Genomic DNA, 26,483 nt, shown 5'->3' with positions numbered 1-26,483 from the left:
TTCAGGCGCAATAAGTGACACCACAGGTAACAGCCCTCTGTTTCCCGTCCGTCCGATTTCCGTTTGTTTGCTGCCGTTGGATTTCCCGGTCATCCATTGCAAGATGAGATTCAGATCTGTCCCGCACGAGGCTTTGTAATGGCAGAACTGTAGGTATATTTTCAAGAAGAGGGGGGCGCTGATAAATTGGACTTTGACATCAGATTGAAACGGGCGCAGGCAGCCAAGTCCCTCAGGCTGTGCTGCTCCTTCTTCCCCACAAGATGAATTACCCATTACTCTGTTTATCTGCTTCCGAAAGGTCTCTGCCTGAGCGCCTCAAACCTCTAATTTGCAGAGATTGATCTGTGTGCTTGCAGGCGCTCAGTCGCTCAGTGTTTTACCACCCTTAATTCCTTTATAATTTCAGCTGTGAAAAACCCTTTTACTGTCTTCTGCAGCTCAGTGGCTCCGGTACCTCCAAACTCTTTCTTATGGTTCATGGTTTTCTCTGGCCCATGTTTCAGTGGGGTGAGGTTTGTTTGTGTGTTTTTTTTAATCTATTGATCTCAGTCCCAGAAGAATTATGTAATTGGTATTGGCCCATTTCATTGGTTAAAATGAAGTTTCAGAGCACTGTATGAAGTTAGAACAGCTGGAGCATTGGGACACATGACTGATGTGTCAGTCGTGTCCTTGTGACTATAACAAAGGCAATGCTGAAGATGTCTATACACTCACGTTACAGCACCACTTTCCTTTTCTTGGCTGCACTGAGACTCATATCAGACAGGCAGAATCAATTCAGTCCAGACCCAGGCCAAGGAAACTGGCAAAGAGGGGCATTGGTGCGGGAAGCTGGTGTTTTAAACCAGCCGCATCTTGAGTTTCTGAATGTATTTGCTGCTGATTAGGTGTATGGCACAGTCTGTCATTTCAATTGTGCTTATCTATCTCGGGCTCATCCTGTCTCCTGTTGAGTCTAAATGCACCAAAAAGGTCAGAACCACAAACTTTCTTCAAATTTGTTTAAGTAATAAAAGTCAAACTGGCCAGCCACAAATTACAGCCTGATTACAGCCAATATGCGATGCTAATCTGATTGTAGAGGAGAAAGAGTTTTTGGTTAGCCTCTTCATATCAAGTATTTTTTGCTCATAATCAAATTTCCACAGATTAATGTATGGCTGCAGAGCTAAAAGCTTTCATTTTTGAAAATCTGACTTTTACATTAGATTCCAAACCAACTACAGAAGATAGTGTCACACTATTAAAAGACTCTTTAACTGTGTTCAGTGGGTGGACTAGTTGTATTTATTTACCAAACAAAATCAATCAATAATAACAACAATCTAATGTTTTAAACAACAACAAAAAAATCACAAATTAGTGACACAGTTTTGCCAGGATAGTTTGCTTTTGATTAAAATATATTGCTTTTGCTACTTTAACAGTGTTTGGGCTTTTGCTGAAAATGAAGGAAAGGACAGAGTTTCGATGTGTGTAATTCCCTGCAGCGAGAGAGCAGGGCCGAGCAGCCAGTAAATCAGTAGATGAAGCAACACTGACAGGCTGAATAGAAGAGGTCTTTTGGAGGCTTGGAATGAGAATCCAGCCAAATGCCAAGAGCAACACAGCCCGCTCCCCCCAGATCCTCACCATGTGCTGTCTCCTTACAACTTAGCAAGAACCATGCAGACCTTAGCTGGAGATCACATTAAAAAGCAGAGCAAACTGTTCAATATGGTGTGTCTGTGTGGCTGATGTCCTGTATTAGACATGTCCGATTTCTGACCAGGGTTCATGCGGACTTTGAGAGATTCCTGCTGCTGGGATTGTCTGTACTGGCTCCCGTTACTGCCTGCCCAACTCACCAGATGGATTATTTTAGTTTTTTATTTAACCAGCATTGGGTTTCAACTATTTATTTATTTATGTGTCCTTTTATTCTAAATTTAGGAATGAGCGCAGGAAAACTGCTATGAATGGAATCATTTATGCAACATGTCCAGAGTAATAAAGCAGGTGTAGAGTGAATTCTGAAGGATGTTTGAGTTTTGTTTAAGAAAAGGAGTTGGGTAAACCTGGAGCTCTGTGGAAGATGTGAGCCCAGCTGTGGCTCTTTCACTTGCTAGATATCCTTTTTCAATATATTAGCAATGGAAAATTCAAACATTTCAATCCACCTGAATGACTGTGTATAACAGGGTATAACAATTGAATCACAACCCCAGGCTTTAAAGACACATTCATGTTCAAATCATCCTGATTTCTTTGTTACTTTAGAAGTGCTCCTCTCCCACATTTTCAGATACGGATATCAGGAACATCACCGGCAGAGAGAAAAAGTCCATGTGAGCATTTTGGTATAAATAGTGATGTTTTATCAGTCAATACCTGACTGCATGTGGGGAGAGAAGACGCAGCCTGTCTTGGGACCCTGCACCCTGGGGGTGTACAGGCAAGGTCTGGCCTCAGCACAGGAAGCCAGGCAACGATTATATTTTTAGGTACAGTAAACACTACCTGGGGTTATTTTGCTGCAAGTGGGAGGAAAGCAAAACAATACAAAACACATTCTCTGCTATTTTCCAGACCTGATACAGCAGATTACCTGGTCAAATAACTTATGCCTGGGTGAAGTTTCTGTGTTTTTCCATTCAGTGAGCTTCCAATCTGTTGCTTATTACAAAACCAAATAATTATATATGGTAAAACCATTTATTTTTATCTGTGGTTTCCAGTTAAATTAGTTCCTTACGGGGTTGATAAAAGATAAACATATCCCCTTTAAACTCATGAAGAGAAGAATAGGTCAATGTAAAACTAAGACGCCCTTGCAGAACAACAGCATATCTTTATATATTTAAGCTCTACCATATAGACAGTATTTACATCATAACACTAACATATATTAAGGTTAAATAAATAGTGGTTGATGACTGCATTCATATTGCTTTTAAAAGCAGTTATTGTCTTAATAAAACATAGCTTATTTATAAACCACTATAGCTTTAACTTTATTATGAAGTGTTACACGTTGGATCGAGAGGTATGTTTATATTTAAATATATATGAGAATGGAAAATAGCACTCTTCCCAGCTCTCTGTCTCTGTCTCAAGTCTCTGGTGTGTGATTGTGACATTAGTATTAGTATCTTCAGAGCGCTGCAGGAGTCTGATATAGTGGTGCTGTCAAGGAGCCAGATGTTTCCTTGTTGTATTTTTTTCTCCTGCAGAACTGCAGGGAGGTAGTGGAATTCCAGTTATCTCTAAAACAACAAAAAGGACTCTGGAGTGGGGCAGGTTAGTGAGACAGTCCAGATGTTTTCTTTCTCCCTGTTCTCCAAGGTGGCAGATGTCTCTTCATATTAATTTCAGCCACAACTGACGCAGAATTGAGTGTCACTACATGCACAAGCTTTTTGGGGGCTTGTGGGTTTTTACTCTGGACTGGACTGGACTCACAGCAGCGGTACAAGGGTCCCATAGGTGAGAGAAAGCGATTCTAAGACCATTCAGCATGAACTCAGCAGATGTCACTGCTTTGCCAAAGCCTTACCAAATCATTAACATCGCCAGTTTAATTTTCTTTTCTTAGCTTCTTTGTTGGCCATGCATTCCAATAGGACACTTCAGACACTGTCACTCCAGAGAACAAAGGGGTTGTCTACATAGAGATGATCTCTTTTCCATCCCGAATTGCCTCATATTTTACAGCAAAGTGCACTCGACCACCCTGTAGAGAAGGTGGAGGAAGAGTTAACCCAAATACCAGGAACAGACGGTTACATAACACTCAGTCCAAAACTGAGCCTGCAGACTGACCTCTAGTGCCTATACGCCCCCCCACCCCACCCCCACCCTCACCCCCACCCTCACTCTGCTCCAAGGACTGCAACGATCTGATATCTCCTTCCCTTTTTTCCTTTCTTTTATTTTCTTCCACCCCCCGGCCCCATACCCCCATCAATCCCAAGAGGGGAATGTTAAATTTAAAACGAACTTGACAAATGTGTTCTTTTGTGGGCGGCATTCCGCAGCCTTTGTTGGAATGCTGAGAGGTTCCTGAAGGAGTTCCAGGGATAAGACAGGAACATCAAGGATGCGGATCGCGGCTCCAGATGTGGCACAGCAAGGCTGATTAACAGTAGCGCCATGCTGGGCCATTCCCCAGTGCCCAGCTGGCAACCAGGGACCGATTCCCCCAAATACCTCTTCTGTTACGCAGCTTTGCACGTGCATTTAAAATGTTTTGTTTACACATTCAATCAGGTGGGGCTACTGAGGGGATATTTTTGTTCCAGTATCATTGTCCAGTACCAAGCATGTCAGTAGAGTTTACATCTATAAAATATTCCAATAAAATTTGATGCTTTTAAAATGAACTTGTGAGGGCTGGACATGTCTAGCACGGCACTAGCAAGAGGCACATGTACCCTAATGCAGTTACATTCATACAGTGCAGCATACACAAGTGGACCAGCTCCAGTCTTTGGACAGTGGAGTCCTGTATGACAACGACAACAGTGTAGATTCAGTCCTTCCTGAGGAAATATATCCAGCATGCAGACGAGAGGACAGTACCCAATGCACAGGCACACAACAGATGGGGGGACATTAGCATATGCATTATCCTGACTCACACAGCCTGGTCTCAATAATATTGCCTTTTCACAGGTCTCAGTGCAGACACCTTTCAACTGGGCTTTTTCTGTATTCAATGGGATCAATGTCCCGAGGAAGTGTAAAGTCGACTGGACTGCTTGTGCAGGCATGCTGGGAGTGTGACCTGCTGAGTTCAGTTGCAGTCTATCATTCATTTTCTCATTCAGCACTGGATGTAGCTGAATGTTGACTTACATGAGTCCAGCACCAGTGACGTAAATCTGTAATTGGATCTTCAGTCTGATCTTATTCCAATCTGCTCCGCTTTAAGTCCGCATGCAAGTAAATATCCTTTCATATAAGTTGGAAATAAAGTCTTATGCAGTGAAGTGCAGAATTATTATTTTAACTTCAGGTGCTGAAGGTGATAAATTATCTTTGCAACCATGAGTTTGTTCCAAATTATTAAATCCTTATAGAACTAAAAGTACAACAATAAATCCCAGCTCAGAAAAGCAGACGGCAAATAAAGATAACATTTTGTTCTAGAAAGCATCGTCCAGAGTTCAGTGCTAGTTTATGAACACCGGAAGAAGACAAAGTGCCTTTAAAGAGCAGCCCCAGCCCCCTGCCAGGCCCATGCTGAGGTCCACAGATACATGGCCCACAACCCTGGAATGAGGATGTCTTATTTCTTGAGATGTTGTCATTTCCTTCAATGCACCATACCAGTTGAGCAAGTCTGATTTATTTTGCATTAAAACAAACAACAGCAACCAGGCTCTGTGGGTGTTTGTGGCTTTTGTTTTCTTCTTTGCATTTTTTGGGGGGGTTGATGTTAGACTTGGATAAAAAGTCTGCTCAATGGATACTCCATTTGTACTTGTTTTTTCCAATGAATATTTATTAAAACACACACATACATCCAGTGCCTAGAGTACACAAATATTTCAATAGCATTTTCACATAAGGGCTGTGTATACCCAACCCTGAGGGTGACAAAGAATGAAAATCACTAATCTCCTGTTTTCATTAGATCTCGTCCTTCGCTTCAGGGACAAAGCTATGGGAGAGAAGCCCTGCCTGCTGGACCTTATGTGCTGCAATGTCTCCTCTGCTCAGTGATACAGACTCGGGATGATGATCTTTTTCCTGAACTGCACTGTTCTTTATCCAACCAGCACAGCACAGTGGATTTCTTCGTAATATCTTTGCAGTTTTTAAACATCACAGATGCTCAGCGTACGGTCAAGACTGGTGAATGTGGGAGAGTAAGAACGGAGAAAAAACAGCAGTCATTTGATTTACATGTGTTTTGGTTGACAAAGTGCCCCCTCGCACGCCCCCTCTTCCCCTACTGCAAAGTTTTCCATCCAGAGTACCACATTAACCACTCAAATATACAAAGGAAAATCTTTTCCTGGCCTCTCTTGATATGCTAGGGTACTAGCTTTCCATAAAGAGAGAAGTAAAATATTTTCAACAACTGGAAAATAAACTAAAGCCCTGCTTTCTAGGAACTCTGGTGTGTGTGTGTGTGTGTGTGTGTGAAAGGAAACAAGAGAAAGACAGTGGAAAGCAGTGTAATTTGGCTCAATTGAGAGCAATGGTTCAGATCATATGGCATTAAAATGAAACACAACCGTCAGACATTTATCCACATAAAGAAAAACATTAGGTCTTAAGCACATTGTTATGGAAGAGTTCCTATAAAAGCTACATGGGCCTGGCCACCGAGGCCTGAAGATGACCCTCCCTCTGATTTACAGCTCAGATGAGACATTTATAGCTTCATTACTGCCTGAGCAACCAAGGGCCACAGTGAAAAAATACATTTTACAAACAAACAGAAGAGTTGTTTCCTGCCCCGGACAAAACCTTTTGGGGTTCATAACTCTAATTATAACAGGGGGAACTTTACTGCTACACAAACATGGCTTCAGTTACAGCTCTCAACAATAACACTGTCCAAGGGGATGCTTCTGGCACTGAGGCACAGAGGTGGTGGTTTAATGGCATGGGACAGAGTGGCAGAGACAAGCCCGGACACAGAGGGGCTGTGGGGGTGGGAGCTGCCTGCCAGCCACCCAACAGGGATGTGTCAGTCTGTGTCGCTCCCTGCTTTCTCAGTCCTGACACTTTCATAAACACAACACATACTTTGACAGCTAACCAGTGCATGTTCTCATAACTGGGCACACCACAGATATTCAGCAACAGTTAATTTGTCGCTCTCTGGAAAAAGCAATGCTGTAATGTCCCACAGCATTCACATTCTGTGAAGATGTTTTTCATTGGCTTGATTTTGTTTTGTTTATGTTCTTTTTCATCAGTATAATTATTTTTGTTGTTGTTATTGATTACATCTTTCAGAACTGCTTAATTTCTTCCCCGGCTCATGCAGACATGGTCTCATATGTCAACAAGATAATCATGAATTCACCTATTTAATTCACAATCTGGATGTGTTTTCTATGCCACACTGTTGCTGAACACTCCAAGCACAAGAGCTTCCTTCCTTCCCAAACCCCCAGCCTCTCCTCTAGTTCTCCGGCCGGCTGCCGAGCTGCTCCAGGATTGAGAGCAGCAGCCGTCTGCTTTCTGTGCCACTAGGGCTTCGAGGCAATTTGGTGTGACACAGGAAATGTGATGGTGAAATTATATTCTAATTAGAATCTGGCTGATCTAACGGGATCTCTCGTAAACAGGAAGTGTGCTTGCGTATTTGTTAATCGTCTATCTTCAAGGGGGAAGAAAAAATGTCATTGAATAAATAAAAACATATAAAATGGATCTGACAATGTAAGAAAATTGCAGGATTGTTTTTCCAAACCAACCAAAATCCCATCATAGTTTTTTGCTTTTATACCAATCCATGGTTTCTTACATATTAAGACTGACTTTTTAAATCAGCCAACATTCCTTTTTAGGCAGTTTATGGTTGAGTATTTTCTGAATGCACCTCAGTCCTGGTGTCCAGCTCATCATTTTGTTCTTGCCTTGGTTACTCATTTCTGTGTTTGCAGCACTCTCCCCTCCCTCACTGTATTGGGATTCCAGAGCCAGGTTTAAAACCCAAACAAAGAAAAACCAATACATCTGCTTTGATTTCTGTCTGAGAATATTAGCTATCAAACATTGATAATTATACACAATGGCAACACCAGCCAAATCTGCTGGAAAGAGCTGATCTCTCCTCCAGTGACATTAGAATAGGGGGATCTTGATAATCTCCCTTGATACAGAAGGGAGTCACATGGCATCTTCTGATCGTTTTGTAAGATGACAAACGGCTTTTAAAACTGTGGAATGTAAAGACATGTATGTAGATAATCATTGATATACAACCTTAAATCACCCTGAGAAGGTGTTCAAGCTAAACTATACTAAAAGCAACACTTGGTGTCTGTCTTCGTTGAAGATGCAATGGGAACCCAAACCCCATTGAGTCTGTTTGACACTCTATTGACCTTAACAACATCAGCACACTTCTCTTTCCACATTAATGGAGCTGAGCCATTATACGCTACAACATGATGCCAATGAAAACCAAACATTTGGTGAAGCACAGCAGGAAAGCACTGGTCTCTAGTGACTATGATTATTAGAAATAATAATTAATAGTGAGAAACTTCAGGGACTCACGCTGTCCAAATCAAACTGAGTATGTTAAATAATAGAACTCTGGGTTTATTTGTGAAGTAGGATAATTAATTAACGATTGTATTAAGAAGGCCACACCACAACACGCTGAGTTCCAGTTAAGACATAAACAAGAAGAAGAGCCTGGCCATTGATCTTCTCACCCTGTGGTGGCCTTCATTAGTCTGACAGGTCAAAGTGATTGACATAATTTAGCTGATGCCTACAGAGCATTCAGAGTGACTGGTACAGTCGCAGGGCTCCAGGTAACAGAACCTTTTGCTTTTACTGAAGGAGGGGGGGAAAAGATGTTGGATACAGACATTCACCTGGCCCAAGGAACAGTTATGGGAGCATCCTGCATTTCACAGTGCTCTGTAAACCCCCTGAGGCCTGGGGCAAGCTGCCTGGGCTGTGAATGGGCTGGGGTCCCTGATGTACTGTGCTGTGTCTCTCCAGGACCAGGGCTGGGGACCCTGCTGTACTGTTGTGTAGCTCTCCAGAACCAGGTCATCTTCACATGGTGAGGCTAGGTTTTTAGAAAAAAGGAACTGAATATCCTCCTGTTTCTTATGCAGGTTTCTTCTCTTGTTGCCATGCTATAACAATCTCATATGTGTAGTAATGGCTCTGGCAGCAATTGGATCTGGAGTAGCTGTAGCAGTAGTAATAGCAGTGTAATATCAGTAGGAGTTGTGAGTAATAACATGGTATAAACCAGTTATTACTTGCTCTTGCATTACTATTACACTTCATGTGACTACGTGTGTCTGAAGGAGTTAACCCTGTATGTATTATATGTTTCTTAAAGTAATAATGCAGTTTTCAAATTATTTTATAATCCAGATGTTAAAAGTACAATTTGATGGATGAAACAAAATATGTTTGATTGGTAAAGAATTGTTCTCAAAATATGTTGTTTTTACGTGGGATTTAAAGTCACAATGAACTGATATTATCTTCTAAGAAACCAAATGGAAAAGTGTGCTCTAATAGAATCATTATTTTTAGTTTGTTGTTGTTTGCTCTGATTAAGCTGCTGGCTGTGCTGATTTTAATCGGGCATGTTGTTAATCATTTCATATTTTATTTAATTAAATGTCATACAGGAGCACAAATACAAAACAATGCATAAATAAATAAATATTTCTAAATAAGCATTTCTCCCGCTGTTCTAAATGTTTCCCACATTTAGAACTATATTAGTATCCAAGATAAAGTAATAATCATAAAAAAATTAATGGTCTGGAAATCCACTTGGGTTGTTTTTGATGTATTGAACACGATACCAATCTTGTCTTCCCTTTACTAACCAGAAGGAAAACAAACAGGGCTCCGTCTCAGCCTTGCCCCTCCTGCAGGACTGCGTATCTTCTTCTTTCGCCCCGTTTAGCCTGATTCATAGTCTCCTGTGCTGTGTCAGATGGTGGAGTGTAATTGATGTTATCCCTTCCATCTGCAGTGTATTTCCTGAGAGGGCAGTTATTTTGTGACTCTTTTCTCCTCACTAGCTTCCCCTCACTTACCTGTCACTTCCAGCCATTGGCAATGACAAACACCATCTCCATGCATCCAGCCAGAGTCTCAACAACAATGTCAATAATAATAATAATAAATGATTATGTTTCTTGGACTGGACCAAAAAAAAAAAATCTATCTATGTTACTTCACCTTCACCTGCCCCTAGCACTGTAATAATCAGGAATAATCACAGAGATGTTAGATCAATTCAACCTGTAACAACAGTTTGTGTTTTTCTGTTTATGTCCAGCTACACAGAAGTGATTTCTGTGCCTGATCATTTGTGCTTTTCTGTATCCTCATGTGCTCCTGTTCCAGCAAAGTCTTGTTTGTTGAAATTCCCGATAGATATACTTTTTTTATTTTTTCAATATCTCTGCATTTATCTTTATTGGGTACAAAAATGTAAACTCCTTCCCGGACTGTTTGGATGTTGAACAGAATAAGCTTTTCTCTTGATTGTTCCAAAAGATAACTGCGTATCAGTGCTTGGTATGCAGATTCCTTCTGATCATGTCATCCGTCTGTGTAACTCCAAACAACGAGAGCTTTCATTTTGTCAGATTTAGGCACATTATGAAGAGTTGAATGAAACAGATACCTTCAATTTAAAATATCCGCATCGTCATTTTCGTTCATGGTACATTGAATGAGCGTGTGCCGTACTTCCTGGAAAAAACAAACAAACAATCTGTTAAAAAATAACATATAATACCAATATAATACAACTCATTTACAACTGTTTTAAACATTGCAGTTTTGGGCATGAAAAAACATACAAGAAAATAAAAATAACATTTTCACACTGGTTTGTTTTGTTTTGTTTTTTACTACAAACCACGAGCACTGTGAGACCTTGATTTCATTAGGGATCCAGGAATAGAAAGATAACCTCTGAGTGGCCCCTCATTGATTGAGTAAGGCCTTGTTTTCAGGGGCTGCGTTGGACTGCATCACTCTTCTGAAATTGTGTTCTTCTGAGAATTTGTAAATGTGATTAAATACGCTGATACACTGAAACTCCACTCATTCAATTAAAGATGATACTTGAGTAGCAATAAATAAAATACTATGAATTAAAATAGATTGACAAACAAGCCAGTAATCTGCCCTAACATCAAGGCATTTGTATACCTGCCCTTTTTGCCTTTTTCAGATTAAATACAATTCTCTCTTCTTTAAAAAGATTCAGTATCTCCTAAACTCAGTTACATGACAAGAGAGGTTATTATAATATGACAGAAAAACAAATTACCTAATAAGCAGAGTTCCAAGGTCCTGTATCTGAGAGATTTACTGGTGGCGGTGGGCCATCTGGTCACTTGGCACGGTTGGTAGGAACCATGTATGTAGTTTATACACACTGCAGGAGTTCAACTAAAGCAACTGATTAGAAAAAAACAGCCATTAACTTTGCATGCATAATGTTAGCAACCTTAATTGGGACTCTGGCAGCTTTTTTCAATATTGTCAAGGGTTTCAACCTAACTTTTATTTTCAGTAAGGTCTTCCCAGCTCATTCAATCACCGCACAGATGAGACTGCGTGTCAGTTTTACACTTGTTTTGTTTTTTTCTTTCTCTGTGTGAACAAAGACATATTGAAGTGAGTTGGCCAGGCTGTAGGTATTGAGTGCTTCATTTCCCCCTGTCTCTGCAGTCCCTTCTTCTTCATTTCATAGATATTCTCGTTCAGTAGTGGGTGTGATACACTTGGTTGTTGCAATTACGTGTCGGAAAAAGTCATGATTTGTTTGCGTTTCTCATTCATGTGAGAGACCGCTCTGATGCTCTTCACTGTGTTCGTACAGGTAGGTGTACATTACTCACACAGATAATGACTCAACGGTTGCCATTTCACACAGCAGAACTCAAGTGTGTGCATGTAAAGCGGAAGACACCTTTTTTCATGATGATAGTGGTTAATGGCTATAACTGATACTGAGGTTGAACAAACTTTCATTGTATTTAAACTTAAGAAAAACCCTCACATTTGGAGGGGGGGGTGATATGTCTAGATTTGCACGTAAAACAGTCCGTGGCTTAATTAGACACACTTATTCTGTGCATAATTGTTCTCCTGATATAGAGGAAGAGAAAAGGGCATTGGTAGTGAATGGACAGATCAATGAAATCGATGCTGACGTGCAGCAGGTGTGCATTGCCAGGCCTGTGCCATGGTGGATGTGTGTGTGTGTGTGTGTGTGTGTGTGTGTGTGTGTGTGTGTGTGTGTAGGGTGGGGGGGTGAAACAGTGCAGCACACACAGCGTGAAAGACTGGGCGTGCAGGGTGAGGGTTCCCAGGCTGCATGTCAGGGCGCTGAGACCAAGCATCCCCTCAGGAGCCGGGGGGTCCCTCCCAGGCTGAGCTGGAGCTCATGGCAATCAATGCATAGAATTTTAATACCACTTTAACAGGGGGATTAGCAGCCTGTGTCCATTCTCATTAGAAGATCGGGAGCTGCATGTCAAATATCTTCATGGCTTAGCGCAGTCTTTTCTCAAGGCAGTGAAAAGAAACACAATCAAAAAGCTCAGTACTGTCCATCTAATAATGGCAACAATTTATTTTTTTTGTAAAGCTAAAAAACACAGCTTTTGTTAAGCATTTTCCTAGCTTCAGTTCCCAAATGTGTAATCAATTCAGTTATTAAACTGGAGACCTATTCATTCCCTTTGAATGGATGCTTAGTTTTCTAGAATCTAATCTGCTAATAAGGGGTCTCTTTGAACTCTGGTACATTTTTCCTCATTAAATTGAACGAACAAATCCTTTATATAACTCCAGCAAGGTGGGCAAAGCAATGAACCGGGCTGTACCACTTCTGAAGCCACCACAACTGCAGAGAGAGAGAGGGAGGGAGGGGGGAGATTACTTTACTCATTCTGCACAAACCCCCAAATTATTCCATCACCTAGAGCATCACTGTGAAGCCTTTATAACTAAATCACAACACAACATCAAAAACACCACAGACTTATATTCTGTAATTTTCTGTGAAGGTTTCTTTTCTTTTTTATAATTAATATTAAAGCCGTCATTAAACATGAACTTTTTTTTCTTTTTTGTATTATTTTGTATGTCCCTGAAAATAAAGCTAAGCTTGGTTGTCTACTGGCCTCTTGTGGTGTACTGCTTAGTTGCAGATATTGCTTATTTCACACTGATCAAAGAACAGAAACAGTGTCTCTTCGGGGAAATTCTCTCGTCCAGAGGAGTCACACTTATCAGCAACTGCCTGGGACCAAAGAGCCTTCCTAACTGAGTCACTGGCCCTGAAAACAACCCGAGTACCTTACTGTGCAACACTTGTGAAATACAAGACATGCAGCTTGAGCCCTGTGTGCCTTTCTATCAGTTTAACAAGTAGCTGTTGATACGACTCATTGCCAGGCTAAACTGGACACTGAACAGTCATTTATTGTAAGCTAGTAGAAAGGCTTAAGGAGTTTTAACGTGTTCCCAAGTGCCACCTAGTGCTAATACGGTATAATGAAATACATGCCTGGTTCGCAGTGCAAAACGTACTGAGCGCTACTCTGTAGATTGACTTTTTTCCATACTAGCACCAAACCATATGGATATATGCATATAGAAAAACTATTGCAACAGAGAGCTCTGGTGGAATGGAATACAGTATCAGTACATGTTATTTTCAAGAACCGATTCTACCAAGCAAATTAATGTTCTCTTGTAAGCTCTGTATTGTATTAAAACACAGTAGTACATAAGAACATAAGAACATAAGAAAGTTTACAAACAAGAGGAGGCCATTCGACCCATCGTGCTCGTTTGGTGTCCATTAATATCTAAGTGATCCAAGGATCCTATCCAGTCTATTGTTAAATGTTCCCAAACTTTCAGCTTCTACCACATCGCTGGGGAGTTTATTCCAGATTGTGACGACTCTCTGTGTAAAGAAGTGTCTCCGGTTTTCTGTTTTAAATGCCTTGAAGCCCAATTTCCTTTTGTGTCCCCGGGTGCGTGTGTCCCTGCTGATCTGGAAAAGCTCCTCTGGTTTGCTGTGGTCGATGCCTTTCATGATTTTGAAGACTTGGATCAAGTCCCCACGTAGTCTCCTCTGTTCCAGGGTGAAAAGGTTCAGTTCCTCAGTCTCTCTGTATGACATTCCCTTCAGACCTGGAATAAGTCTGGTTGCTCTCCTCTGAACTGCCTCTAGAGCAGCGATATCTTTCTTGAAGTGTGGAGCCCAGAACTGTCCACAGTATCCAGATGAGCTCTAACTAGCGCATTGTACAGTCTGAACATCACTGCCCTTGTTCTCAATTCTACACTTTTGACAATATACCCGAACATCCTGTTTGCCTTTTTATTGCTTCCCCACATTGTTTGGATGGAGAAAGTGAGGAGTCCACGTAGACTCCTAGATCTTTCTCATTCATTACTTCATCTAGTTCTATTCCTCCCATAGTGTAATTATAGTGGACATTTTTGTTACCTGCATGTAATACCTTGCACGTGTCCACATTGAATTTCATTTGCCAGGTGTCGGCCCACAACTGAATATTATCCAAGTCCCTTTGAATAACCTGTGCTGCCGAGATTGTATCTGCTGAGGCACCTATTTTAGTATCATCTGCAAATTTGACAAGTTTGCTAACTATCCCAGAGTACCCAGAGCAAAGGCCCTAGTACTGATCCCTGTGGATCTCCACTAACAACCTCACTCCAGTTAGAAGCGACTCCTCTAATCGACACCCTCTGTTTCCTGTACATCAACCAGTTCATAATCCATCTACTTACATTACCCTGAATGCCTACAGCTTCCAATTTGAGGATCAGTCTTTGGTGTGGAACCTTATCAAAAGCTTTTTGGAAATCTAAGTATATCATATCATATGCTTTCATGTGATCTACAGCTGCAGTTGCATGTTCAAATTTTTTTAATAAATTAGTAAGACATGATCTGCCTTGTCTAAACCCATGTTGATTATCTCCAAGAATATGGTTTTCATTGAGATGCTCCTCTATTTTCTGTCTAATCATTTTTTCCAACATTTTACAGGTGATGCAGGTGAGACTGGTCTGTAATTTCCTGGCTCAATTTTGTCCCCTTTGTTGTGGATTGGTATGACATTTGCTGTCTTCCAGTCAGTTGGCACATCCAAACAGGCAAACAGGATGTTTGGGTATATTGTCAAAAGTGTAGAATTGAGAACAAGGGCAGTGATGTTCAGACTGTACAATGCGCTAGTTAGAGCTCATCTGGATACTGTGGACAGTTCTGGGCTCCACACTTCAAGAAAGATATCGCTGCTCTAGAGGCAGTTCAGAGGAGAGCAACCAGACTTATTCCAGGTCTGAAGGGAATGTCCTACTGAGAGATTGAGGGAACTGAACCTTTTCACCCTGGAACAGAGGAGACTACGTGGGGACTTGATCCAAGTCTTCAAAATCATGAAAGGCATCGACCACAGCAAACCAGAGGAGCTTTTCCAGATCAGCAGGGACACACGCACCCGGGGACACAAATGGAAATTGGGCTTCAAGGCATTTAAAACAGAAAACAGGAGACACTTCTTCACACAGAGAGGCGTCACAATCTGAACAAACTCCCCAGCGATGTGGTTGAAGCTGAAAATTTGGGAACATTCAAGAATAGACTGGATAGGATCCTTGGATCACTCAGTTATTAATGGACACCAAACGAGCACGATGGGTCGAATGGCCTCCTCTCGTTTGTAAACTTTCTTATGTTCTGATGTTCTAAACTTATAAGGATGGGGAGTCGATCACACAATAAACACATTTCAAAGAGTTTCAAATTTAAGAATCGATTATATTTTTGTAATCATATGGAGTCGACTCTAGCACTAGGTGAGATTTAATTCAACTCTTGGACTCGATCTTGATTAATTTTTAACTTTGGCAAAGAAAACACCACACACTTTCTCTCTCTCTGCAATCAACTGCAAGGTAGAGGAAACAGGAAGCTGAACTGAACTCTGGGAGTTGTAGTTTCTCAACTCCCACCTACACACCTCCTCCGGTTGGTGGGTAATTTGAATACAACTGCAGAGGTCAATTAGGGTTAAAAGTGTTTAGTTCGTATATATCTAAATTAATACAAGTTTAAATTTAAAAATCCCTACCAGGTCTCCCGAGTTAGATAGACAAACATTATCTATTATTTGTCATTTTATTTGATCTGATTTTGTTTTAGCTGTAGCTATATGAGATCCTAACGAAATTAATCTGCTTATTGTTATTTATTCTATGTGTAATGAACTACGCTTTATTCAATGAATTTTCCATTTGTTTGCAGTCAATCATTCAATCAGATAGTCTAACAATGTTGCGCCTTTGGAATATAGCCCCAGAAAAGTTATTTTGATATTACCCTGATTTATATATATATATATATATATATATATATATTTAAATTTTCTTAACATTGTTGAAATTAACACCAGCTGAAGTCGCAACAGTGCGCCAGGTGTTCACCCACTCAATACTGCAGCTGCCCAGAGCGCCGGAGAGCTCATTGTCAACACAGCTCATTACAACATGTGCTCGTAGTTTTCATGCAACATTGTGGCAGAGATGCAGGTCGTTTGATGGTTTAAAGCAGTTTTTGTTTTTGTGTGGATCGGCCAACCGAGATGCCTGCTAGTCCAGGGCAACAACTCTACCCAGATCGGGTAAGATCACGCTGTCGACTGTCCTTTACGCTTTTGTTGTTCTTGGTTATGTATCCTGACGGATGGTGTGTCATTCTTCCACACTGAGGGGCCCTTGCGTGCAAAGCTCATGTTGTCTTATCTTCGGCCTTAGAGCTCTCAAACATCTAAAGCACGACTTAGTGCAGACGTGCAGGTTAATAGCATTATGGAAATGCATTATAATGTTCCAGATTATATAGCCTGCATTGCAAAACCCCAGTTCTAAAAAAACTGTACAAAGCTGAATGCATGTTAAGTAAGAAAAGTGTTTGCATGTGGTTCTGAGAGAGAATACGATGCCTCTGTCGATGTGAACAGCGCTCCTTGTCGTTTGCTAAAGCAGGCAGCCTGTAGGTTTGTGGTGCTGAGGACGACTGGCCAACATGAGGCAGTAGAGCCCCCACCTCCAGCAGGTGAGCAGAGCAGCTGCAGACAGACGACTGCCGCACAGAGATAAGTGTGCCTCCTCAACACACTGACCTGTCCCACACTGCAAAAGTAATGTAGACCCTGTGAAGTCAGTCATTCATTCATTCATTCATGCAGGCATACATTAATTCACAAAATGTGGTGTCCCTCCTCTGCCTCTGGTGTCTATATTTGGATACACAAGCTGCTTACTAAACACAGTGAAATGCCCTGCAGCGCAGTGCTGTATGACTTTCCACTGAGCTTCATCTCTTAAGCTTCCTTATTTATAAATATATATTTATTTATTTATTCATTTTAATCATCCACCATAGCTGACTTCATGAATAGCTCAGTTCTGATTACAGGTCTTTTGTAACCTGTGGCTACAAAGCGTTTGATCTTTCGCTGGTCTGGAAGCCATAATTACTGTTATTCACTGGCAGTGAAATCTTCCGTTCTGTAGAGTAAGCTATTGCTACGGTGACAAACAGACGGTAATTCTATGTGCAGCTCTGGATGCGCTAAACAGCCGCTTGTTATTGTGTCAGGTCGGAAAGTGCTGCCTGTTTATATGAGGTCTAAAGGGAGGGCCACAGTCATCAGTGGGCAGGCTTTTTGTGCCCAAAGGCAGCCATATTTAGCTGCAAGGGCCAATTGGTGGGCTGGGCTCCAGTGGTTACAGTACTCGGAGGGAGAGAGAGGGACAGCACATGATTGGTCCTTGAGTTTATACTGGAATCAGATGCCCAGACTGGGGCTGAGCCACAGATACAGTTGGTGGAGTTAGCGGTTTCAAACTGCACCTACAGATTTTATTTCAAGTGATGGCTTAAGGAAATTAAAGCAACTAGCACAGAAGTGTTTCTAGGGAATTGGAAAAACAACAACACTTAAACACAGACCACACCAGGTGTGGGTGTGTGGTTTTATTGTAGATGCTGCTTGTGCACCGTTTGAACACATTGTACACTGCATTAGGGCACAGTGTAAAGGTAATGAAAAGTCAATAATCTAACATCAAGGCTGTGCACAAAGTTCAAATAGATTATGGCTGTACACAGGGAGAACAAGAGAATATGCAGGCAGCCCAGTGTTATATCTACTTTTAAATATGATGCTTACCACATCTCGCAGGAAATGGTGGGCAAGTGTTTGGATTTCTGATTAACTAATTTGTTCCATGTCGTGTGTTGAGCTTTAGGTTTGACCTTACCTTACCCGCCATTTCAGTTTACACCGAGACTGAGTGATTTTCACAGCTGTCAAGTGTTAGTTTAGAATAGTTTATTTGCTTGGTCTTTTTAATGTAGTTTAGTTTAGTAATTTAATTTGGAGATTTAAGAAAGAGAAAAAGACAAATAGGGAAGAAGCTCTCCTGCAGAAAAAACAAAACAAACCTTTTTAAAAGCCGTGGGTCTGGGTACGGTGTGTTCCACTTGCTTCACTAACTCTGGAAACGCAGGGACTTAAGCAGCTCTGGCTTCCTTATTGTCTGCTCTCCTTTGTGGAGAGGAGAGTGGCAGCTGGGGCTCTGGGGAGGAGACTGTAACCAGTGTGGTGTTAATGCAGCCCTGTTTAGCACTGGCTATGGGTGGAGCTGTGGACTATGGTAATTTCCTCTGGAGGAAGTGAGCAAACTGTACTGGAATGCAGGGAGTTCAGCTGCTGTGGCAGGGATTGTGAGCCGAGCTGAAGCAAGGGATAGCGGAGACGGACTCCCGTTAGCTGAGTGAAAATGCCCCATTTTACAGTGGTCCCGGTGGAGGACAGTGCGCAGTCCAACTACGACAGCTTGGAAGGGATCAACTGGGTTGACTACAGAGACACTGGGCAAGGCTATCCAGGCCACACTGACACTGTGAGTTCTGATGGTAAGTTTTCAGAAGTTTTCATTAACTCTGTCTAAAAGTAGAACTACACCCCCCCCCCCCCTTGTCATTCTCACAATCCAAGGGAGAGAAGTACAGGAGTTTGATGAATAGGATTTCTCAGACTGTTTTAAAAATTTCTACTTTCCTTTTACTTTCCTTTTGTTTTCGGTCACAATGATTAGAAGGGCATCCGACACATTCTTTGTCTTTCTTTCTTATCGTTACCTTGGCGACTGCGAACTGATCATATTGTGGCGTATTGAAGTTCTTGTGTCTCAGGGTGTGTATCCTAGGGGCAGTTTGGCATTTTGTTCTCTGGAGTGGGATCTTGATCGCTGTGTGGGCTGGACTGGCTTCAGGGGAGCTGGAGCAGACAATGACGGCACGATTCCTTTCTAATGCAAACAGATGGCAAAGTGCTCTGTTGTTACAAAGCGAAGTCTTTTTTGGGGGGGGGGGCTGGGGTGAGGAGGGAGGTGGGGGTGGCAGACTGTCAGTGCTGCTCTTCCACAAGACTCCTATGAAGGGGAGAGAATTTCTGGAGCAAGGCAGAGACTTCCCACAAGTGTTCTCTTAAACCGCTCTCATCTTGACACCAAAACCGCTTATTTCAAGTTACATTTTTTTCCACAAATAACGTTGTTATGGGTGGCTTTTGTTGTAAGGCAACTGTCCTCTTGTTAAAGTGTCTGAAGGAATCAAGCCAAATCTGAAGCCACTCCTTTACTGAATGGAGGGAAAAAAGGGAAAGGAGGAGTGATAGAGAGAGAGTTTTTAGCTACAGGGCAGGATTACGTGGTACCAGCAGAGCGTCATAACTGCGGGATGCCGTCTCGGCCTGAGGGGATCCTGCTGGGGGCAAAATGGAGACACCAGTTCAGAGGACAAATAAAGCGGCTACATCAGTGCACTCGCCCATATCCCCCCCCCCCCCCCCCCACTGCCTCTGTGCGGCTGAAGAATGAATCACTGCTGCTTGTTCCACTAAGGATGGACGTGAGAATTATGTAAGCAAAGTGGATGTGGAAAGTTCCAGTCTGAGAAAGAAGCTGGTTGGGCCCTGACCCCATTTGCTACCATGAGGCGTCTGGGCCCAGTGCCTGCTTGCATGTGTTACTGCCTTCCTCTGAGCTGCTGCTCTCTGATGTTAGATGCTCGAGGGGCTAAAACTAAGAGAATGTGAAGCCCCTTGTTGTAGGAACATGTCCTTATAGAAGCCATTAAACCAGGAGCAGATGTGGCACTGAATTATAAACGTTTACCATACTGGCAAAGCAAAGCAAACCAGGTAAAGGAAGATGCAGGGCCTTCCTTGCACAGAAAATCAAATCACAACAGAACAACAACTTTATTCTCTTCATCAGTGCACAGTTGTTGTCATTCCAGAAGTTTGCATTGCTAACTAACAGTATACCTTTTTATTCTTCTTTTCCTGGTGCAGATGCATCCTGTGCATTTGTGGTGTTCTGGGTGTTTCTGAAACTTTCACATGTCACATTTAATTTTTATTTTATTTTATTGGCAATAGAACTTCATGGACGTAAGCAGAACCCTTAGAACCCTGCCCCCCCCCTTTGCACGTCCCTGCTAATATCCTTGGGGGATTCCCAGCTGGGACACTGTTCCCGACTCCAGGTGTTGTAATGGAATATGAGGCACAGCTGACAAACATACGCTCGGTTCCTGTTCTCTGACATGCTGTTTCAAGGCCCCATAGGCCATGGCAGTGCCATAACCAAGTGGGAGCTCTCCTTCCTTCCCTCGAGCTCTGCTGCCAATGCCTCCGGTGGGCCTTTTTCCAAGCAAAGGTGGTGTTTTCTGTGGAAGTCTCTGCTCCGTGGGTGGGTGTTAGTGAAGGGAAGGGGGCTAGGGGAGGACAGACTGAAGCCCTGTTTGTGATCCAAGTTCTGCGTGCAGTGAGAGGTATAAGCCTTGGTCTGGGGGTGGCATGGTGGGGGTGGGGGCGTTGGGCTGGTATGGTCACAGTGCTAACTTTGTTTTAGTCTTGGAAATCGTTTCTCTGTGTAACACACTGGTGATTGTGTGCCTTCAGCAGTGCAGCACAACATTTGCTGGAGCAATCGCCCAGTCCGGAAACACTCCCATATAGACTGCACTAAACTGTATGAAGGATACTATCTGTTTGTGTGTTTGTGTGGTTGTATGTGCATATATACACTCACCTAAAGGATTATTAGGAACACCATACTAATACTGTGTTTGACCCCCTTTCGCCTTCAGAACTGCCTTAATTCATTGATTAATTCACCCTCAGGACCACACCCCTAAATGCATTGAAGTAACTGCCATGTGATTGGTTGGTTAGATAATTGCATTAATGAGAAATTGAACAGGTGTTCCTAATAATCCTTTAGGTGAGTGTATATGCACAGTTTCAACCAAAACCACAGTTGCAGCCCCTGAAAATGTGTGTGGCATAACATTTTGAGTGTCCTTTTCTGAGTAGAAGCACAAACGTCATGTACTCGGGCGTGGTGGACATGTCTAATTCAAGTTAAAATGCAGTTGCTATGGGGACTCCTACTGAGAGATTAATTTAATTCAGGACAGCCCACTGACTTTTTGTTCCTGTGTTATATAATATGGTGGCGTTTTGCTTCTAAGTTTAAAAGAAAAAACAACAACCCTCCAATTTCACAGCAGTTTGAGACATTTCAGGTTTTACAAACTGTAGGTCTTTGATTACAAGCCAACAACAGGTGCTCAAAGTTGCACACGAGTGTATATACTGAGGCACACATTTCAACGGACAGATACACACATAGTTCGGAGTGATGTGCTTTCATCAAGTCAGACAGGAGGGTGCTGCGCCAGCACTGCCGGTCTCTGCTCGACTCATGTGACATCCCGCTCCAGGCATAGCGGTTTGTTATCCCTAGCTGAGTCACTGGTGTCTGCACAATAAACGGGGATATGAAGGGGGGGTCAAATGCCAATGTTATTGGTGTAATTTATGTGTAGTAGACAGCTGCTATGTTGGACTGTAAAACACCACGAGTAGCTGACAAGTAAAACTAGCCTAGAGACGATTAACAGAGAGCAGCTGTGGTGCTGCGTACTGGTTAGGTTGTCATGCTTAATGAGGCAGGCCGTGACAGGCTGGCAAACTTAAGTTATCTTCTCTCTGTGCAAACTATGTATAGCTGGCATACTTGTGGTTTTCTAGCTCAATTACTGTACATAGAAAGGGTCTAAGTTCTGCGTTCGCTTATGTTAGACAGGCTTCAAGAGAATGACTGATTATTTCGTATCCTTTGCCTTGAAATTAAGACATCTTATGCGGGGAGGGTTAAGAGTAACATCCCTCTAAATATCAATCAAGATTTAACCACATTGAAGTCAAAATACATTAATGACACAAATGGTGTGCCTCTTGCATTCGTTGCATTACGTTACAACTCCTGAACATCGTTATAATCAAACTGTCTGTGTTTTAAGTGGGGTGGTGAGGTTTTCCTGTTCTGTTCGTAAACAAGCAATGTCATGCGTCCACCAAATCCATCTCAAGGGAGGGTAAAACACCGGCCATAGCAATACCTCCATAATTAAGAGCAGCATCCAGTAACGAGGATGTGTAACAGTCTGCTCATGTCAGACCTACATCTGTTTACTGGAGGCATGAATTTCAAGTTTAACAGCTGTGCAGAAATAGAGCCAGTCTCCCCTACCCTTTGAACCCAAATCAAGTCATCCACAACAGCCCAGAATCAGTGGGATTCACAGAGCACCAAATAAAAATATAAAAACAGCCTGCAGCTCTGAACAGCTCAGGCTGAAGTGGGGATTCCTTTTGAGCCTTCATCCCTGGAACATAATAATATAAGCATAATATAAGAGAGGGTAAATGTTATAGCATATTGACAAGTTAGAAAGTAAAAGGGTGAGATCTGCAGTGCCAGTCTACAGAGACGCTCCTATTATGTGGCCTGTAAGGGTTCTCCAGTGGTAAGACCCTTATCTGTCTCAGATAGTGTGGGCAGCAGCTAGTCTGTCTGACCTCAGCAGGTAAAGAACCAGTCTGACTAGTTTGTTTATGGTGGTCTTGATTTTGTGGAAGCATTAAGAGCAGGTATGGGTCAGGCACCAGTAAAAGATAGGATCACACTGATGAGTGTATCTTATTTTTAAATGCATTTATTTATTACGTATTTTCAATATAGAATGATCGATTCCGAGTTTACTTTGCTGAGATTGTTGAATGTCATTCTGTGACATTTGTGCTGTTGTTCTTTTAATGTTTGCAGCTCATTAACAAGAGTATCTAGACCAAGCAGCTCTCCTGACCTGGGCTCTGAAGAAAGCCACTGTGAGAGCAGTGAACCCTGTGCCCAGCTAATTGCACTGTGTTCATCACCTCTGAGACATTTAATTACATGATCAAATGTAATAAAATGAAAACAGTTGCAGGGGAGACACGATGAGAATTGCTCCATAAACATGCTGGGTTAAGTGCAGAGGCCTACAATTTAAAAATCAAATTACACCTCATAAGCCTCTAGTTTAAACACTGGGTGACAACCTGATATGATGGCCACCATTGCTTCTCAAGAAAAAAATTACAAAATGAGACCTAAAACACATTCATTCATTCAGTCCCTACAGTTATACAGCTACAGTTATAATTTAAAAAGAGAATTTTACCTGAGTGGTCTGAACGTGTGCTTCTCTGTACTCACTGTAGTTGTTGGTGCTTGAATGAAATGAAAGGTTCGCTGCCCAAGGCCTCTTTATGCGATCTTTAAGATGAATGGCTTTTCTTAATATAACGTTTAAATCAAAGGCTTAAGAATGAAGCCCCCTCCTCTCACCCTGCAAAAAAGCATAATCCAAATAATAATAATAATATCTTGTTTCTAAGTGGGTCCCCTGCAAGCTTCTTTAACAGAGATTAGAAGGTGGGAGATTGCTGCATGCCAAGAGGCAGCAAGATGTGAAACAGGCTTAGCAAGAATTATTTCTACTTAGTCTTAATTAATTCCATCTTAAATGTTCATTAAAACAAAAATGAAAGACCTAACATTTAGGACTTAATAGGCTTTGTACTTAAGGAGCCAATAGAGTGGTAAATTGTCACCGCTAATCAGCTTTTCTAAATTAAGATGTGCTCAGCTTTCTCAGGCATAATCATAAATGGATGCCTGCTTTCTTGCAATGTTTAAATAAAATAGTTAAATACTCAGAAATCACCTCTTCAGTCCCGTTGACCCTTCGATCCACCTCTCTATCCTTTAAACTGTTATCAGCAGCACAACACTGCCCCACATGCCACAGCTCACCGGAGAGGATCATGGTACAATCCGCACCTGTTAGTTCCTGTTTCTTCTATGTTTGTTTGTTCTCACCTCTCGTTCCTGTCAGATGCTCCCTAATCAATCAAGTGTGTTGCATTGTAAACGATCACGGGCAGTTTCTTTAAAACAGGGGTGTCAGACTCCAGTGCTGGGGGGCCGCAGTCTCTGCTGTTTTTGTTCCAACAGGAGGTGCCAATGACTTAATTAATGTCATTATTTACTCAGGTAGGCTCATCTAAAACATTTTATTTTCATGGCCGATACGTTACAATTTGTTGATAATGAAACATTTCAGAGTCTGAAGAGGAGTGTTAAATTTATCCATTGAATTGTTTAATTACACCAATTAAGTAGCCGGGAGCTGAACTGGAATGAAACCCAGCAGACACTGTGGCTCAACAGGACTGGAGTATGACACCCCTTCTTTAAATGGTTATTCTTTGCATTCGTGAAATTTTGCACAGAGAAGCATTTTAAGCAGTTAATTTGTAAAATGAGTCACCTGTTATTAAGACATTTAGCCAAATTTAAATGACAAGAATAATAATCAGTATATCTACCACCCTCACCCATGCAAAGATGTTGTGTATAAAAAGTTTGTTGAATATCGGGAGAGCAGTTTACCTGATATTTCACTCAGGACTTCTGCTCAGTGAGTAGCTTGGTGTCTCTAAACCTGGTGGTGCTGATCTGTTGTTTGAAATAATACTGTGACATCATCGGTGGAATGAATGTCATACTGGCAGTTGTGGCACTTTACCTCTTTAGTGTCTGTGTCATACACAGGAAGGGAGTCGCCTGGGGGTGCCCAGCGAGAGTGCTGTTGCAGAGCACCTCTGGGTCAGTGCAGAAAATCTGTATGTGGAGACCAGCGTCTGTCCACCTGCAGAGTGTACCCAGCCTGCTTCTATATGTGTGATTGTGTGTGTGTGTGTGTGTGTATATATATATATACAGTGAGGGGAAAAAAGTATTTGATCCCCTGCTGATTTTGTACATTTGCCCACTGACAAAGAAATGATCAGTCTATAATTTTAATGGTAGGTGTATTTTAACAGTGAGAGACAGAGTAACAACAAAAAAATCCAGAAAAACGCATTTCAAAAAAGTTATACATTGATTTGCATGTTAATGAGGGAAATAAGTATTTGATCCCCTATCAATCAGCACGATTTCTGGCTCCCAGGTGTCTTTTATACAGGTAACGAGCTGCGATTAGGAGAACTCTCTTAAAGGGAGTGCTCCTAATCTCAGCTCGTTACCTGTATAAAAGACAACTGTCCACAGAAGCAATCAATCAATCAGATTCCAAACTCTCCACCATGGCCAAGACCAAAGAGCTGCCCAAGGATGTCAGGGACAAGATTGTAGACCTACACAAGACTGAAATGGGCTACAAGACCATCGCCAAGCAGCTTGGTGAGAAGGTGACAACAGTTGGTGCGATTATTCGCAAATGGAAGAAACACAAAATAACTGTCAGTCTCCCTCGGTCTGGGGCTCCATGCAAGATCTCACCTCGTGGAGTTTCAATGATCATGAGAACGGTGAGGAATCAGCCCAGAACTACACAGGAGGATCTTGTTAATGATCTCAAGGCAGCTGGGACCATAGTCACCAAGAAAACAATTGGTAACACACTACGCCGTGAAGGACTGAAATCCTGCAGCGCCCGCAAGGTCCCCCTGCTCAAGAAAGCACATGTACAGGCCTGTCTGAAGTTTGCCAATGAACATCTGAATGATTCAGAGGAGAACTGGGTGAAAGTGTTGTGGTCAGATGAGACCAAAATCGAGCTCTTTGGCATCAACTCAACTCGCTGTGTTTGGAGGAGGAGGAATGACCCCAAGAACACCATCCCCACCGTCAAACATGGAGGTGGAAACATTATGCTTTGGGGGTGTTTTTCTACTAACGGGACAGGACAACTGCACCGCATCAAAGGGACGATGGACAGGGCCATGTAGTGTCAAATCTTGGGTGAGAACCTCCTTCCCTCAGCCAGGGCATTGAAAATGGGTCGTGGATGAGTATTCCAGCATGACAATGACCCAAAACACACAGCCAAGGCAACAAAGGAGTGGCTCAAGAAGAAGCACATTAAGGTCCTGGAGTGGCCTAGCCAGTCTCCAGACCTTTATCCCATAGAAAATCTGTGGAGGGAGCTGAAGGTTCGAGTTGCCAAACGTCAGCCTCGAAACCTTAATGACTTGGAAAGGATCTGCAAAGAGGAGTGGGACAAAATCCCTCCTGAGATGTGTGCAAACCTGGTGGCCAACTACAAGAAACGTCTGACCTCTTTGATTGCCAGCAAGGGTTTTGCCACCAAGTACTAAGTCGAAGGGGTCAAATTCTTATTTCCCTCATTAACATGCAAATCAATGTATAACTTTTTTGAAATGCGTTTTTCTGGATTTTTTTGTTGTTATTCTGTCTCTCACTGTTAAAATACACCT

The 26,483-nt window shown here is 42.1% G+C and overlaps 1 protein-coding gene across 1 annotated transcript in view; it reads left to right on the top strand.

Annotated features, from left to right (window-relative positions):
* Positions 1 to 16,256: 16,256 nt before the first annotated feature.
* Positions 16,257 to 26,483, top strand: part of slc12a4 (solute carrier family 12 member 4) — a 36,069-nt gene continuing 25,842 nt past the window's right edge. The window contains exons 1-3 of the mRNA XM_066713394.1: positions 16,257 to 16,412; positions 16,777 to 16,846; positions 18,596 to 18,715. Of these exons, the coding sequence (XP_066569491.1) occupies positions 16,374 to 16,412; positions 16,777 to 16,846; positions 18,596 to 18,715 (229 nt within the window). The 5' untranslated portion in view covers positions 16,257 to 16,373. The remainder of the gene's footprint in view (positions 16,413 to 16,776; positions 16,847 to 18,595; positions 18,716 to 26,483) is intronic.

Source organism: Amia ocellicauda, chromosome 9 (assembly GCF_036373705.1).
Source record: "Amia ocellicauda isolate fAmiCal2 chromosome 9, fAmiCal2.hap1, whole genome shotgun sequence".
NCBI classification, from domain to species: Eukaryota; Metazoa; Chordata; class Actinopteri; order Amiiformes; family Amiidae; genus Amia; species Amia ocellicauda.
The sequence above is the reverse complement of the archived record's forward strand: the minus strand, read 5'-3'. Positions and strand labels throughout refer to the sequence as shown.